Genomic DNA, 18448 nt, shown 5'->3' with positions numbered 1-18448 from the left:
GCTGGCTTTGTTTTTATAGATTTTATATATACACACACACACACACACACACACACACACACACACACATATATACATATATATATATACATATATAATCTATATACATACAAATGTATATATATATATTTACATATATATATTTCACTTTCCTGTTATATAGCTGGAAGAAAATTCTACAGAGCTGTATAGGAATATATATTTTTGATTCAGACAAAAAATTTTCAAAAACAATAATTATAGCATATTTGTTTGATTTGTTCATTGATATATTTGAAGCTTTTAAAAGAATACTTAAAATATAGGAGATCCTCAAAAAAATAATTTTGGATAAATAAATGTCTATATTTTTTTCCTAATAAAAAACAAATATATGAAAATTTAAAACAACTTATAAAATAAAATAAATGTTATTTATAATTTTGGAAATATTTCCACCATAACTAATAAAAATGTCTCCCTAATCCGTTCAAATGTAGTGATATTAGAAGTAATTTATTCATGCTAAAATGATCCATTTTCTAAAGCCATTTGAGTGTGTACATTAGAGGCATTAATTTAAAAAGGGATAGTAATGGAAGAGGGGTTGGGGGGATAGCAAAAAAAGGGCAAAGAGATTAAGAAGTAAAAATGGATAGATACAAAATAGACATGGAGATATTTATAAGGAAAATAGTTAACAATGTTGTAATAAATATGTAAAGAGGAAGAGTATTAGATTTAGTGAGGTGATCACTTTGTGAGTCATATAGATCTCTAAGCACTATGCTGTACAACTTAAACTAATATAAATCGAAAAAACTCATTGAATTATATAATGTAAATATGAGCAACTAATTGTCGATTTCAATAAAACAGGGGACAAAAAGGGCATAGTAAGCACCTACTGTGCTTCAAAGAATGAACTGGTAGGGCTAGTTGTTGCACAGCTTCCAGATGTCATTCATATTGTAGTTGAAATAAGTAGTTCCCCCTAGTGTGTGTGGTTTGTGCCAAAGCAGACAGTGACCCTGGTGACAAGAGCCAAGATACAGAAATGGATGAAATCCAATGTCTGTCTTCAGCAACACTAATGGAAAGCAGATTATTTAAGTCAGTGCAATGAACTGAGGTCTGGACAGGATACAGTGTAAATTCAGATTCAGAGAAACACAGCATTTCTCCTTAGGAAGATGACAATAATAAGTTGTTAAAAGATCACATAAACACTAAAATTCATCATTATCTTGTTTTCTAACAAGTATTCTTCTTATGCTATAAAACATTTTCTGAAAACACTAAACATGCTAGGTCAATTTGTTGTGTAAAACTAATTATCCTCGTATAATTAAGTTTACTTTAGAATTTATATAAAAATTTTAATACTCACATCAAGATCATCTTTTGCATTGTAGTAGACAACTTCATTACTCTGTTAAAAAACAAAAAAGAATGCTTTATTAATTTGAGTAAAAACAGAAAAATATACTGGATGAAACACTAAATATATTTTGTTCATATTTTAAATAATAAAACTTTCATAATGTTCCTTTAACAATATATTCCACAAAGATCTATAAAGGTAGCCAATATTTTCTAAGAATATATTAAAACACTATATCAGTGATATTAGAAAAGCACATCTTGCATTGAGGAAAAAAGAGCTCAATATACGTCTGAGGACAATTTGTCAAGGAAAAAATTAAAAATTCATAATGCAATAAGTTATATATACATATATACATACCCAAACACACATGTGCGCACACACACACACACACACACACGTCTAAACCATGAAATGATGAAAAAGATAATTCAAAAAAAATCTAAAATAAATGGCTTGTTAATACTTTGCTGAAACCATGACTTTAAAAATATATATATCAGGTGTTGAAACTACTCTTAAAGAAAGGTATATATGCACAATATTGCCAGAAATTTTTTCATGAGATTCAGATAAGGAATCAAGAGTAACTGTGAATGTAGATAGCAAAAATATCAGATTATTTAACACACTAATATTCTCATGTTCTATCAAAGTGGTGAATGATTGTTGGCTCTTCAAAAATAAATGTATATAAAAATTTCTGCTAGCCATAAATGTTGCTGAAATATATCGTACATATACATTATGGACAATTATAAATTGTGCTATAGAAGGAAAATAGAATGGAAAGAATGAATAAAATGATTGTCAAGGAATTTAAAATTCCTTGTCTTTGTTTGAGGCTAGATCTGTGTAATGTAAAAATAATCTACTTAATACTAATTTCCTTTTCCTTTCTTCTCCTGAAGTAATTGAAAACATAGTTCAGTTTCTGTACATTCTCAGCGATAACATGAGCACGATGTAAAAAAAAAAAAAACACAAATATTTGCCTCTTAATTATTTACAATATGGATACTCTAAAATTTTATTTGAAGGAAACATAAGACACACAAAAAATAAAGAAAATTACTGGGGGAAAATATACTAGATTAATGCTTCTTAAAGTATGTCCACCTCTCCCCCCTCCAAAAAAAAATTAGTAGTTCTTCAAGATATAATAAACATAGGCAAAAGTGTTCTATGGTCATGACTTTAGAATAAATCATAAAGTTAAAATTTCAGCAGGACTTGGCAGAGCCTTGGCGTATGATGTACATCATAAATCTCCAAGAGGAAAATAGATCTTATTTTGTTTCTCAGATCTGTTTGCCACAGAATCTGCTTCCTTTTTTCTGATGTGAGCCTGAAGATCTAAAAAATATAGGTCTCTCTGAAGACTAAACAACCAAACCAAAACTATAGAGGTAAGCGTAAGAACATATGATTCATAACACTGAATAAAACCAGGAGTTTGAATTTACTTGATATAGAGTTAATAAAACTTTTTCAATTACCATTTATTGATATTTAAAAAAAATTAGGTAGCTAGAGAATTTTAACATGCATATATGTTTTAATTCTTGAAATATTTCTTATAGCATCCTTTTTGCAACAAAGTTAAAATACAAAATCAGAACTCATCACATGTACAAAGCAAGAGAATCTTCTGAGTCCACCTGAGACTCAAATCTAATTACTGGTTTATTGATCCATCATGCAACTCTGTAATTTATACTCAGGTGACAATTTTCAATTTAGAATGTGGATTCCATCAAAACTTAAAACACTGAATAAGTCTGTCTTCCACTTGCTTGCTTATATTTAAAGAATTGAAACATATTAAAACCACGGTGAAACTGCATTAAATTTCAAGCAGTTCAGCATCATCATTTTAAACATTCATTATATACCTACATATACATATTGCTATGCCAAGAGAGACACAAAATAAGTTAAATGATGAAAATATTGAAAGAACTCAATGGCTCAACTTAAATCAGAACAAATTATATAGTGAGTCAGAAAAAAGATCTTGCTTTCTAGTGAGAAATGTATGTATACTAAAAGTTTTTCCTTTCAAAAGTTTTAGTGTCAAGGATTATCTTTCAGTGATCTTTACAATCTAAGCTAAACTACTTTTACTGGAATTTAAAACTCTTTGCTATATCATTGTATTTCTGTGGAATTGGAGACTTCATTTGACTGTAGTATATGCCGTCTTCACAATCGGTGGACGCATTGGATATCTATAGTTCTACTTTTAAAATGCTCTTTTTATTTATATACAATGTCCATTTCTTATGTGGTCAAAATATAAATGCAAAGGAAAACTGAAGTGTGACTTTATATAGAAAAACAACAAAACGATGAAGCACTTCATCGAATACATGTGCTTAGACAGACTGTCATATTTTAATAGAAAATGCAGACCTTAGTGGAATGTACAACTGATTACATCCACTGCCTAAAACAAAATTTCTCCTCCAATAAATGTGATATTGCTTTTGGCTTAAAAACATTTTTTTAATCCCATTTTTTATAAATACACTTTCTCAAACCTCATCATTTGCATTGATAGTATGCAAATTTTATTATTCTCTTATTTTACCTAAGAGAAAAGCTTAACTGATCAATATTTAGTAAGGATCAATCTGTGTAAAGCATCAGGATTTGGGTAAACTGTAACTATCATTTAATCCATCAACCCAGTCCATCTACATGGCAGTATGACACTAAAATAAATGGCAAACATTCATAGGGCTCTGAATTTATATAACCATATACAAATGTTTTCCAGTCTCAGTACATCACACTTTCTTATGAAAAATTGCAGTGGTTTGCTTTCCTGTGGTTTTTATTAAAATAGTTTCAGAATTATTTGGCTCAGAAATAATTTTAAATGTAAACTTGAGAAAAACCATTTTGGTGAAGTTGTACCCTATTCTCTTTCCTATTACATTAATTTATAGATATTTCTTCTATTACATAAAAATATATATTAGCTGTACTATATAAAAATATACATTAAGATGTGTGCAGCTTTGTTAAACTAAATCAATCTAAAACCAAATGACTCTAATCACTGAATCACCAAAATATATCCAGAACCAATATTAACAGGATTGGGATAAAAGACAGTGTTCAGGAATAAAGAACAATTCACATTCAATCAGTCCAACTTCTATGTTCCAATGTTTCTATAGGGATACATTTTAGTTAAAATGAAATCTGTGCTAAAAGAAAATTAAGAGAGGAATTGTATAAAGAAAGTTAAATGGCCAGAGGTGGTAGAATTAGAAATGCGCAGGTAGGAGCTGAATTCCTTCTCCCCTTTCCCTGTGACGATTTTGCGGTCTTATGACTAACAGGGGGAGGCAGACCCCACTCATTCTACAATGATTTTGGCGACTTTCCATGAAGATTATCTACAACCCGACCATGAGGAGCAAGTTCTCATTTCCCCACACATGTGTGGCAAGAACTTGGGGCAGCTGAGCCAGTTGCTCTGCTCTGTTATAACTGAAGAATTTCTCTCATTGTCCTTGGACGGCATGACCACATAAATCAAAACCACCCAGCTTTCAAAATAGGTGAAAATTAAGAATTTCACATAGTTGTTAAATTCTTTTTCTGATTAGTTCAAATATGTGTTTGCAAATGTGTGTGTGTGTTTCTTAATTATCTACCTACCCTACTACTCAAAATTCCCTCAGTCCCTCCTACAGAAAGTATATAGTTATACCAGTAACTTATAGTACTTTAAAACTATGGCATACAAACTAATTAGCATAGGCATACATTATAGAATTGAATTATCTAGTTTCTCTATCATCCTTCTGGCTAAATGTTTTCTATGCAAATTATTAAACAACATTATCTTGGAAGGTCTTTTGCACTCAAACATAGAGGTTTTCAGTGGATTTCAGTGCATTATGTGCTGCATGATAGGATAAAGCCAGGAACAGCCTCAAACTAGATTCATAGATTGGTTAAACCTTTAGAGAGCTATTTGTCATAATTTAAGCACCACCAGATGACAAGAACAAATGGTTTCATTTCTGATTTTACCAAGTAGTTTAGTTATTTATTATCTCCTTCAAACGAATTTACCCAAATAGTCCATGCTAATATAAAATTGCTGCTTACTGAAATTTAAAACATCCCCTAGCAAGTTGAGAGATAAATCACTTTAGTTTCCCAGCATCTACTGAGAGTCAAAAATTAAATTTGGGTAAAATAGACCATTCCATCTTGAAAATGTATACTATGAGTGATAGTCCCTCGCATGCCACTTTGCTGTAAAAGTTGGTCTCTGACAAATGATTAATGTTAAAAATTTGAAGCTTAAGTTCAAAGCTCCCGCATGGAAGTAAGATGTTGCCAGTGATAAGATTTAAATATTGGAAATGAAAATTGGGATTTTATAGCCAACATCTGAAATATACGACACATTCAAAATTCAAATAGAGATTAACTTCCTGTCCAATTTATTAATTCTCTTTTTTTTTGTCTATACCCTTGGATCTGCACAGTGATCCACAGCCAGATGGATTTCTGGCAACTGTATTTCAGCTAAAATTTTTTTTAAACCTCATTCTTATTGTCATTTTTATCAACATTTAGTTACAAATATGAAGTCGACCAGATAAACATTAAGGATAATCTTCATTATAAATGAGTTATGTTAATGATTCCTGCCAACTAATGCTCCCATTTAGCTCAACTCATTTATAACTCAAGTTTTGTAATAATATATCTTTGTAGCAATTTGACCTGGTAACCATAAACACTACTGCTATTGACCGTACCTAAGTCAACGGTGGTACAGGGGATGAGACAACCAGCAACACTGTAGTACTATGTGAGTAAAAGAACTTAGGAATGTGTGTGGTTGTGTGAGCATGCATAGGAAGGGAGTCAAGAATGTGAATGTGAGCAAATGTTACCAAAGATAGCTAAAAGTAGCTGAAGATATGACATAAATTTTTATGTCATATCTGTGTGAGGTTGGAATGTATGAGTATATTCTTTATTAAGATAAAAAGACAAAGTAAAGATGGGCAGAAGTCTATCTGGAGATCAATGTTACTAGAATACTGACTAAAGACATAATAAACCTACATTCATATTATAATATTAATATAATTGAATTATAATATAATTCATATAATGAAAGATAATAAATAAGAAAACTGATATACAGTGTTTAGCACAGTGCCTGGCACACAATACGTGACCCATATATGTTAAACTGTTACTTTATGTATTGAAAAGAAAAATCAGGAATATCCATAGAAGTTATCTATTACCTTTATCTGGTACTTATATATGATTTAAAGTAAATTATTATAATTTTAGTTTCTTAGATCAGTTAGTATGCTACGAGTCTATTTGATTCATTTAAAGTCATTTCTTCAAAGATTCCATGTAGCAGAGTAGAAAAGAAATTAAATTACTAGTTGCTGTTATTTTTAATTAAATTTATATATGCAAAATTGGTTAATAAAATTGTATAGGTTTCAAGTGTACAATTCTATAATACATTATCTGTATATTACATTGTGTGTTCACTGCCTAAAGTCAAATCTCCTTCTATCACCATATATGACCCTCTTTACCTTTATTTATCTTCTCTCCTCCCCGCTTTCCCTCTGGTAACCACTAAACTGTTGTCTGTGTGAGTTTTTGCTTGTTTGTCTTATTTGTTGCTTTCAGTTTTATATCTCAAATATGACTGAAAGCATATTGTTCTCAACTTTTTCTGTCCAACTTATTTCACTGAGCAATATGGTAATTAAATGATGACGCTACATGCCTCCTGTCCATTAAACGTGTTGCTGTTCTCCATGATTTTAGCACTCTTTCTAACCTCACCTCTCCTTACACATCAATTCTTGCTCACTCTTGCCTAGAAAAACCGCAGCTTGTACTAAACCAAAAGTTTGCTTATCCAAACTGCAGAATCTTAATAGAGAAAATTATACAAGTAGCCCTCAAAAGTCAGCAGTTTCCACATTTTTTTAAAGCAGTTTCTCCTTTTTTAAAAAAATATAGTAATTATATGGATTTACTGTGTTGGTAAATTTTCTTCTGTTCAGAAACTCTACTATCTTTAGGAAACTGTCTTCAAATTATGTAATTCTATTTGGCTGGCAAATCATACTACCCCACTTCTCTGACCATAGAAATTAACAAGTGCCTACATCTATACAATAATAGTATCTCATTTCCCTATTCCTTTTCCAGAAATATTCCATTTTCTGGGAGTAGTTATGGTTGTGATAGAGGAACTGTTTAAAGCCTGAATCCTGATGTGCCAGAGGCTACCTCCATTTGCTGATTTCTTCGTTACAAGACCAATGATTTATTATTTTTTCTTAAGCTAGCTAGAATTTTAACTCCTACAACTAATAATACAAATACTGCACTCCCTACAATGTTTTTCTCATTTTTTAACTCCTACAACTAATAATACAAATACTGCACTCCCTACAATGTTTTTCTCATTTCCTGTTACTAACAGTCAACAGTCTTTGTTTGGACTATTATTTCTGTTGGTGGCATTATGAGAATATAACTATTCTAGAATTAATTCTCCTATCTGTGTCCTGAACCCCTCCTGCATCCTTAAAGATCTCATTCTTTCATCGCCCCCCACCTTTTTTTCCCCTTGTGTACCCATCTTCTCTTTCATCACATTCAGGTGGTTTGCAAGAAAAGATTTGTGAAATAAAAACCTAAATGTGTTCTGGCATAAAACTTTCTTTTGTCCAAAAAAAAAAAAAATCAAAAAAGTCATGAGATCAAAATTTTCTTAGTTCATATATAAAGAAAAAGCATTTTAATATTTTTCTAATACTTCTCTAAAGAACTAAAGGTCAAAAATCCCTTACTGCCAACAATATTTTTTGATTAGTATATTGGCGAGTAACTACCTTTTAAAAAATGATATTTATCAATTTATTTATAGCAACTCCTCACCAGTTTTTAGAAATTAGTTGCATAATAAAAAATGCAAAGAACTATATAAGTTTTGATTACATGCTTGAATATCACAGTTTCTATTAAATAAAATGAAAATGAAACACTATTGCTAGGATGTTGTTCAATGATCTATAAATTATAATGGAAAAGTACACGTAATCTATTCCGTCTCTGAACTCTCAGAATTCATTCATAAGACTACATCTATATTCAGCTTTGTACATATGCCAAGTTCTGTGCTAGAAACATAAATGCGTGTTTTGTGTTTTTTTTTGAGCACTTGTTAAAAATAAAACAGTGACAAGATGTTATCAATCTCAATTTTTTCATATTTGAGAGCTAAGACTAAAGTAGTTAAACTGAGTCTAACAGGTTCTCCTATCGCTAATCAAGTACTTGTTCTTCCCATGCACATACTGGTGTTATGAATGCAGGGATGATCCACTTCTTGGACACACTAAATTCCTTATACGTTCTACGTAGAGGATGCTTAATAATCATTGAGACATTCATTCATTTTATCTGTTTTAAAATGTGAATTTAATACTAAATTCTTTAGCTTACGGGAAGAACAAAACTGGAAAATAATTTTGGTCTTTTTAAAGGCTACTTTTGTTAATGTTAGCAAACACCACTTTACATTCATTCATCAGGCCATTATATACTTGTAATATTACAGTTTTGTTTTGTTTTTTTAAGTTGCCATTATGGTAGCTGTAAATTTAAGTATTACTTAAAAACTGGCGAGCACATTGACCAATCAACAGTCAAAGCCAAGCCATCTAAGAAGAATGGTCACAGGAAAAGACGAGACACCTAGGTGTCTTTATTATGTTTAACGTCCTAACTGCAAAGATTCTCAAGTACTCCAGGCTCACACTATACTATGAGGCTATAGATATAACTGGAAGTACCATCCTGGATGGAATAAACAGTTGCAATAGCCACTAAAGGAAATGTTCATTACTTCTACAAAAAAAAGTAAATTTAAAGAGAGACGAAATTATTTCGATTTGAGTAGAGACAATGTTCTTTATGAGTATATTCAAAGCACAATGTCTGAAATGTTGTATAAACTGCTACTGAATAGATAGATAAGGAATAAGTAAATATCATAGGCCTACAAGGAACTAGTAGAAATTCTACTGAAAATAATAAAACACACACACAATGCATCAGAATAGAGAAAAAAGTATATAGCTTTTAAAAAACTTCACGTAAATTAAAATATAGACCATTTTCATGCTTATAAGAAATAGGAAGGAATTCCAAGTGAGGTATGATCTTAGAGTTCTTTGGTTTTTGAACTTCAAAGTAGATCAATTCCTATTAATCATTAAGAACTATAGCAATTTATTTCTTTATCTGATAAAATTTAATAAGAATCTTCCTTTTTTAGTGCTCCAAATAATATAAATATATGATTTAAACTGTAAGAGAAAAGTAGAATATCAGTAGATAAATAAATTATTTTCTTTAGCTAGCAATTCTCCCAGGAAACGGAGTCTAGAAATGAACAAACAGGTCTATAATGCCAAGGAACTTCCTTTAATCTTCTTTAATCTGTAACTCCAGTGAAGCTTTGGGTATAATCATCTAAAACATTAAAATTCAATCCACCAAAATATTTCATTTTCTATGCTTCTTCCTATTGACTTAAGACAACCTACAGATTTTCTTGACTCATGATCAAAGTTCATAATCTTAATCATAACAATATATGAGATCTTAGCATTAGAGTCTTACTAATTTGTCCAATGGTTAATGTTAGCACTGCCTCTCCAAATTAATCATTACCAACTTCAAAAAATCATCAAACTAAAACAAAATATAGAGACTTACACTGTGGTCAATGAATGACTGAGTGTAAAGCAATCTAGCCAAAATCAGAGCTTCAAAGAAAGTTGGTAATCACAAGATCAATTTAATTCATCTTTCATTGGATTTAAGGGGTGATGTAGGGTGGAAAAGAAGAAAGAGACATTGATTATGTATCCCTTAATGGGATAGGCATTTACATATATTATATCCTTTAAAAATTACAAAATTCTTTGAATACGAATTATAATCTTTTAAAAAATAATAAACTGATAAAAATTTCATTAACCTTATGTCACAGTTTACATTGCTTCTTAGATTTACTACACCTTTTCCCAGCTCCCCGCTACAAAGGCGATGGGTTACAGCCCTCTAGGTGAAAACAGATACCAACTAATACAAATACATCATTGTTTAGTCAGGATATTGAATTCAGTTTAAGCCCCTATCGAGCAATAACCTTAAAAGTCAGGTTTGTTAAAGTAGAAAAAGATTTATAAACTTCAAAAATATCTTTACATAGAAAAACAAAGCTAGAACTCTAAACAATGAGCCTAATAACAGTTAAAATTCAGGATATGGAATAAGAAATGTTTCTTTCCATTAGGAAAGGGATTGGTGAAAATTTCCTGAATTGGGTTAAAAGTGCAAAAGAAAAGCTAAGTGGAAGAGCTAAAAGTGAAACAGAAAAAAGGAGCCAGGTCATTCATATACATACATACATACATACATACATACACATACATATGTGTGTGTGTGTGTGTGGTGTGTGTGTGTGTGTGTATTTTTTTTTTTAATTTTTTAAGAGTTTATTTGAGCCAAACTGATGACATGTGTAGGGCAGCAAGATTTCAAATGTTCCGGACCTGGCTCCTCTTAAAAGTAGAAAACATGGTGGAAGAGAGAAGATATGTTTGGAAGAAATTCTAGAGCAAAGTGGAATGTAACACACTTCCTATTTGGACTCTGGAATAAAACCTTTCCACACTTCATGTACATCCAGGAAGCTTTCCCCTAGTTGTGGAAAACTTTCCCAGCTTTCCCACATGAAGTTAAAGTTAGGTCCCTTTTATTGCACCTTCTGCTATTTTCTTCTTCTATAAATCAGGGAGAACAACAGTCGGTACCTCACTGATTTTCTGTATGGAATAAACGAGTGAAAACCTTTACACCCCTCCTCCCCAGTCCTTACACTTACCATACACCACACTGTGCTCCCCTGTCTGAGCCTTGTGTGGAGAAAGACAATGTCTCAATCATCTAATCATCTTTGTACTCACTGCTTGGCTGGAGGCCCATCCAAAGTTGGGTTCCGATGACTACTGAACAAGCCTGCCTCCCTCACAATGTTGTTGAGTGTCTGCTTAATCATCTTTATCCTCTACAGACGAGGTCTTTGAGAACAGATTTCTAGTACTGCCTTAGGTTTTATTCCCCAGAAGCAGTCACCGTGAATAGAATTTAAGCATAGTTGATTTATTTGGGAGGTAATTCCAGGAAATAACAATAGGAGAGTGGAGAAGTGAGATATGAAGGTGATGAAATTCGATATAACATGTTTTAAAAAGCAGGTGGGCAACCAGGGCTCAGTTCTTCTGGGAACTACTGGGAGAATGTAGAATATCATTCAAAATTGTTACATCTAAAAAGAGAGAAGACTGGGGAAGTATTCACCCATACAATCATCATTGGTTGAGGGTGTTCACATCTGCAAATTCCTGCCATCAGAGAAAACCCTCAAGTACAAATGTGTAGATGCTTGATGTAGGAAACAATAGGAGCGTGTGCTGGGAAGATGTGGGCAGGGAACCAACATCTACTTATAGGCACGTAGTGAGTGTTTTAGAAACGTTTACTGAACACATGGCTAAATCCACAAATGACTTTAAGTATTGACAAGTTAGCAATGTGACTATCTAAGGTTTTGCTTCCACATCTGTAAAATGATGAGCTAGTTGACAAATACGGTCTTCTAGAAATCTTTCCACCTATTTAGTTTTACATTTCCACTGAGTAGCTGTTTTGCTTTAGATTATACAAGAAGACCTAACAGTTGTGTTTGTCTTTTTCTTTTCGGTTAGTCTCTGATTAGTTTGCTTCTCTTCTTATGTGAACACCCAACAGAACACAGAGACATCTTTCAACTCTGAAAAACAAAGGCAAAACTTTCTTTCTCTCTCTCTCTCTGAAATGTCTCTGATATATTTCTGTAGAAACATGTAAGAGTGTCAGAAGAACTTCTATATTATTAATTTTCTTTATGTCTTGAAAGGTCAAGTCAAAGTACATTCATTTATCTCTAAAAAATAACTGTGTTTTTGAGGACAGATTTGTTAAGATATAAATATCTTCATACTAGCTTAAATCAACCCCTGTATTCCTACCAAATACAGTCTGGCAGTCTGTCCATTCTGGCATAAATTAACCACTCTATATCAACCTCTGCTACCTTTCATTAATATAATGAAATGCCATTCATTTGTATTTAACTAAAGTTGAAATCATGGTGTTTTTCCCCCCCAGGGGATAAATTAAAGTTTAAATTTGTTCTACTTCTCTGTAAAAATAATTCTGCTAAGAGTACAAAAGAAGGCTACTGCAGAAGAAAACAAATGAAATAATTTCTGACATTTTAGAAGCATGCCATTCCATCTGAATCATACATAATTGCTTTGGAAACAAAAATTCTTAGTAACCTGCACCTCATTACCCCAGTTTCAGAAAATGTATTTAATTAAGTTATATTTCAAAGAACTATTTAATTTCAAACTGTTCATTGATTCAGATATAACTTGTCTCTAATTAAAACATGCATAATTGTTAAAGTGTTAATTTATGAAAGCCACAATCCAAAAGGTTCTCAAGGAATCCAAAAGACTCTCAACATAGTCCTAGTTAACTTGGGACTATGGTCTAAATTTTTAAAAAGGAGAGACAGAGAAAGGGAACTCTGTGGACCATGCTTCATTGCCAAGTATTCTTTCATAAATTATGCATTTTAATTTTCATAATATGTATTTTTTTAAAAATAATTTTTTTCTTAAGATTATTAAATACAAACTTTGTTTTTCAAAAAATTATAGACAAAGCTATACCAAGCAGAGGCAGCAGGATGTAATAAAAATGCACTCAATGACAAATTAAAATATGTGAATTTTATTCCTTGGTCAATTCTTAGCCTATGTCAGCAAACAAATTAATCTATCCAAAGTTGTTTTATCTTCTCACTTATAAAAACTACAATTTCAAAAAATTTGCAGTGATAATTTAATCTTATAATTTATCTGAAAGAACTTTGTAAATTTTAAAGATATATATATATAACATTAATATTATTATCTAGTATACAAATTATTTTAAGACTGTAGGTTATTGCAATTATAATCAAGGTTATTATTTAATGTACAATTATTTAAGTACCCCGAATATTTGTTTCAGTAATATAATTATAAAAATAGAATGGAATACAAGAAGGTTGAAACAACAAATAAAAATTTTTCTAAAATTTTTTAAAAAATGTATTTATGTTGGCTAAGTATAAATAATAAATTTAGATAGTTTTTAAACAAGAAATTGAGGTAAAAGGAAGATTAATTGATCAGCTAAGGGACCTGTCTACATGAAATTATTTTAATCATAAGGGGCTTGTGTCACTTCAGTGGGGAGCAAAAATATTGCAGAGAAGCCCAGCCTATTATGGAGTTGTCTAGGCTTTAAACGTGCTTCCAGATGTGTTACTGAACAAAGGAAAACATCAACACATTTCTTTTTTGATCACACTGACTTCTTTGCTAGTGCACGAGAAACTCAGTATGAAAAATATTTTATACTGACAGAATCAAAAAATTTCAAAGTCAATATCCAGGTGAGAAGTATGAAGAGAATGTATTAGCAGCTAATTAACCTTTACAGACACAACTTCCTCTCTATGAAATTAAAAGGCTGTGTTCTTTCTTCTAATCTACTGTGTATTTTGGTCACTTTCATGGATTATTTGTTTAGTAAAAATATAGTGGCTTTAGAAACACCCAAGAGGAACAAGTGAAATAAAAGCAGATCAAGTGAAATTATCACTTAAATTTTAAACACTAAAAATAAATTTTTCAAACTATATATCAACAGAGTACAAGATAAACCTAAAAATGATTAATCAAAGCTGAAAAATATTACTATACATAATGTCCTTTCTAGTCACTATCAAGCAAATGATACAAAAATGACAGTTATGTAATTAGCCTAGCACATTTTAGAAATTGCTTAGAGAGTGCTCAAAAAAAAGAAAAAAAAAAGAATTCAGGTCTTAATATATAGAAAGTTGAGGAAAGCTTGAGATAAGAATTTTCATGTCAGAGCTTTAGAAAATATTAGTGTTTATAATATAGCATACATAGCCAGATAAACTATAGGATGCCCAATCACATTTGAATTTCGGATAATGAATTATTTTTAGTAAAAGTATGTTCCAAACTTATACAAATGGTATATTTGTTATTTATCTGAAATTCAAATGTAATTGGGCATCCTGTATTTTTATGTGTTAAATCTGGCAACCCTAATTTGTAAGATACTATTATATTATTTAAATATATCTTATACTATTTCAGACAAGTTTAAAATTATTGCAGAAATTTAAAAAATATATATATACTCTACATTCATTTAACTGTTTTGTAACTACTAATTCACCTTTTTCACCCAGCTCCCCAAACCCCCTACCCTCTGGCAAGAAATTTTTTTTGAGGATGGAGGATGATGTATCATTGAATACTAGCTTTGAAATTAAATCTGAAAAAATAATCTCAAAGAAGTAACATCAAAATTACAAATTGCTCCAGTCTTTAGAAAATCACCCGGAAAGTCCAAGGAGTATTTGTTTTGCGAAGATGGAATAAATCTTTAGTCAAATACATTGTATGCCTCAGTGGTATTTCCAATTTTACATATATATCTGTATATTGCACTTAATTCTCATTTTGAAATATATATCATCAAAATGGTTGCATTTGTAATTTAGTAGGAGTTTATTATTTTTGGATGGTTTGAGAAAACTTATAAGAAGAAAGATGGCTGTTATATCAACCACCTCACAAGATCAGATCACCTTTTTTGATTTCCATGATCTGACTATACAGATAAGTTATGTACTTACAATCAAAATGTCAATTATGTGATCCTTCAGACAAGAGCAACAGAGTAACAAAGCATTAGAGGCCCAGCCTAAAAACTACCCTAAGAACACCTTACTGGCAGTTAGAGAATCCGTCCTGTATCCCCAGAGACAAAAAGGACAGAAGGGCCACAATCTGTAGCTGGTTTTATCTGGCCACAGATGTGCCCAGAAGGTACTACCCTAACCTGCCCACAGCCTGAGCCTCATTATACCATCATTATAATACCACGTTTATGCTGGGAAGTTCATGAATCTAATTATAACAGACTGAATTCTGGGTACGCACATGCGCACAAGGTAAAGTGTTATACAGCAGCCAAGTGCCAGTCAAAATGACAGAACCTGCCAATCACCTAAGAATGCCTTTGTAACCACCCATCATGTCCCTAATTTGATACAGACCTCTCCCTCTCCTGGGGTTACAGGTCTCTATTTTCCCTGGCTGTAAGCCGTGCCTCCCACTCCCACTGAGGTACCTATCCTCACTTCCACGTGGTCAGCCAGCTTTAGGCTTGACCTGTCTTCTACCTCAAAATGTGCTTTTAATAAATAATACTTCTCATAATTGTCACTGAGTGAAAATTAATTTCTTCATCAGTGATTAAGGACTGAGACCTGTGTCTCACCAGAACTCTGATCACCACAGCGGTAACACTTCTAAACTCACACACTATGTCAAATGAAACAATGTTCTCAGACAGAGGCCATTCCTGATGTCAAAGGTACACAAAAAGCTAACACCTTGGTAGAACCGGCAAACAAAGTGTTTTGAGTGACACCTAAGCCATGTTCTTCCTGTTGCCAGAAGTTTTTTTGTTGATGACAAGGAGATGATGAGGAGCATAGCTTCCTCAGGAATTCATGAAGAGGACTCAGGTCTACCCTTGATAAAAATTCTGAGCCTTTATAATTTCTAAATAGGCAAACTAGTCACATATATTCAAAATAAACTTTAGTTGGAGAACTGAGTGATAAAGAATACATGATTAATGAAATAAATATGGATTTGTTTATTAGATTTTATTCTGTAAGTTAGTTTAGTCATTGAAGACTTAAATTGCTGTTTCCATGAGTATAACACAATTGCTCAATTACAAGTTGCTCAATTTACCATTGTTCTCCAACCTTCATTTAAATGACTCTCAGAACTATAGTTGTATCTAAACTGAAAAAAATTATGACAGTATAATAGATCATCAGATCTATTAAATGTATAATATAAATTTATTTGTGACAAACATCACTTTTACAAGTTCAAATGCCTTAAAACTTATAATCACAGCTTTTATTGATGTTTGTATGACCACTTATTGATATTTAATTAACGAGTCATTGATTTATAAGTGGATTGTGTGTAGGAATATCAAAAAAGTTGTATTTGAAAAGTTCTGATGAAGACTTTTTCTAAATTCCTCTCTCTATGCACTATCTCCAATAAGCATCATTGTTCTAAGATATATGATTCCATTCTTAGAGGAAACTACAAAACACCAACTGAACAGCTCAGTTAAAAATAAATATTTCAGCAATAATATTTTTTTTAAAAAACTTAGGAGGAATATATTTATATATCCCTCTATATCTGAAGAGTATTATGTATTTGTACACACAGACAATAAACAACAGTCTAATATCATTCTTTAAAATTTCTTTATATTTGCCAGCACAAACTTTAAATGAAATATTTTCCTAAGAAATGTGTTAGTTTTGTAGAGAATAGCAAACCTAAAATTACCAGTATTTATTTTTCTTCCCAGTAGAGAAAAACAGTACAGCACACATGTAAAACATTTATGCATGCTTACATAAACACTGAAAGAAAAAAGAGGTATAAAATGCACTTACAGAGGTATAAAATATGATTCAAAAACTGAGTGCAGGTTGACCTTTGTAGAGCCATCTTTTGTAAAACAAGGTATAAATGACGAGCATAATAATGTTGTGTCCATTTGTTAAGATAATTTAATCTAAAAACCTATATTATCTCATGCAATGCTCACCTCAAATATTAAAGAGACATATATTATTACAGTTTATAGGTGAGGACACAGGTTCAGGAAGGTAAGCCAATTTCTCAAAATTACATAGTAAGTGGCAAAATCTGAGTCTAATACCAAAATTTGAATCTGAGTCTAATACCAAAGCTCACATAATTTCCTCTAGAGCAAATGAACATTATTTTTTTCATTTACTAATGTAACGCTAGTATACTACATATTTTTAAATTGTGGCTGTTCAATAAATATAATGATAAACAACAGAAGCATCCTAAGTATGCAAATACTAAATCTTAAATCTCTCAACTTCTGAATAACAATGTTCCCTCCTGGTGAGCTTCTGAAATGGTATTTTTTGCCATTAGCAAAAGGAAATCAAAGCTAGTTTTTCCAAACCAGTCTCTATGCTTTTCAAATCTCCCTGATGGATTATTACCAGCAAGCCAAAGTATAACGTAGTTGACATAAAGAGAAAAATGACAATCGAAGGGTGAAAACGTACAAAAAATAAGGTTTCATCAGCTTGAAGAAAGAGTATAACAAATTAGTGTCTTCATTACTGTATATTTCACTAGAGGGCAGCCAAGACAGACAGCTAAAAGTTGAGAAGCACAGTCAAGTACATTAGCAAAATACTATTACGTTTGGAACTATATTCAGCATAGTATATTTGCTTAGATACTGTCAGTGTTTATACATTAAAAGCATTAGTATTTTATTTGCCCCTCATCCAAGTCTTAGAACATTCACTTTACTAAAAACAGGTGGTGGTATCAGATGGCTAGTCAGACATGAGCGACAGAGGAACAAAGCAATAGAAGCCCAGCCTAGAGACCGCCCAAAGAACACCCTATTGGTAGTTAGAGAATCTCTCCTGCATCCCCAGAGACAAAGGAGAGGAGGGCCATAAACCTATAGCTGGTTTAATCGGCCACAGATGTCTGCATTAAAGGTACTACCCTAACCTGCCCACAACCTCAGCCTCATTATACCATCATTATAATACCACATTTATGCCCAGAAGTTCATGAATCTAATTATAACAGACTGAATTCTGGGTACGCACATGCGCACAAGGCAAAGTGTTATACAGCAGCCAAGTGCCAATCAAAATGACCAAACCTGCCA

General features: G+C 31.8%; 1 protein-coding gene across 9 annotated transcripts in view; it reads right to left on the bottom strand.

Annotated features, from left to right (window-relative positions):
- Nucleotides 1-18448, bottom strand: part of CACNA2D1 (calcium voltage-gated channel auxiliary subunit alpha2delta 1) — a 450405-nt gene that overhangs the window by 192151 nt on the left and 239806 nt on the right. For all 9 annotated transcript variants that reach the window (XM_039849431.1, XM_039849432.1, XM_039849438.1 and 6 more), the window contains exon 5: nt 1370-1411. In XM_039849431.1, coding sequence (XP_039705365.1) covers nt 1370-1411 — 42 coding nt within the window. The remainder of the gene's footprint in view (nt 1-1369; nt 1412-18448) is intronic.

This window comes from Pteropus medius, unplaced genomic scaffold (assembly GCF_902729225.1).
Source record: "Pteropus medius unplaced genomic scaffold, Ma_sr-lr_union100, whole genome shotgun sequence".
Taxonomy (NCBI): domain Eukaryota; kingdom Metazoa; phylum Chordata; class Mammalia; order Chiroptera; family Pteropodidae; genus Pteropus; species Pteropus medius.
This window is presented reverse-complemented; position numbering and strand designations above follow the sequence as displayed.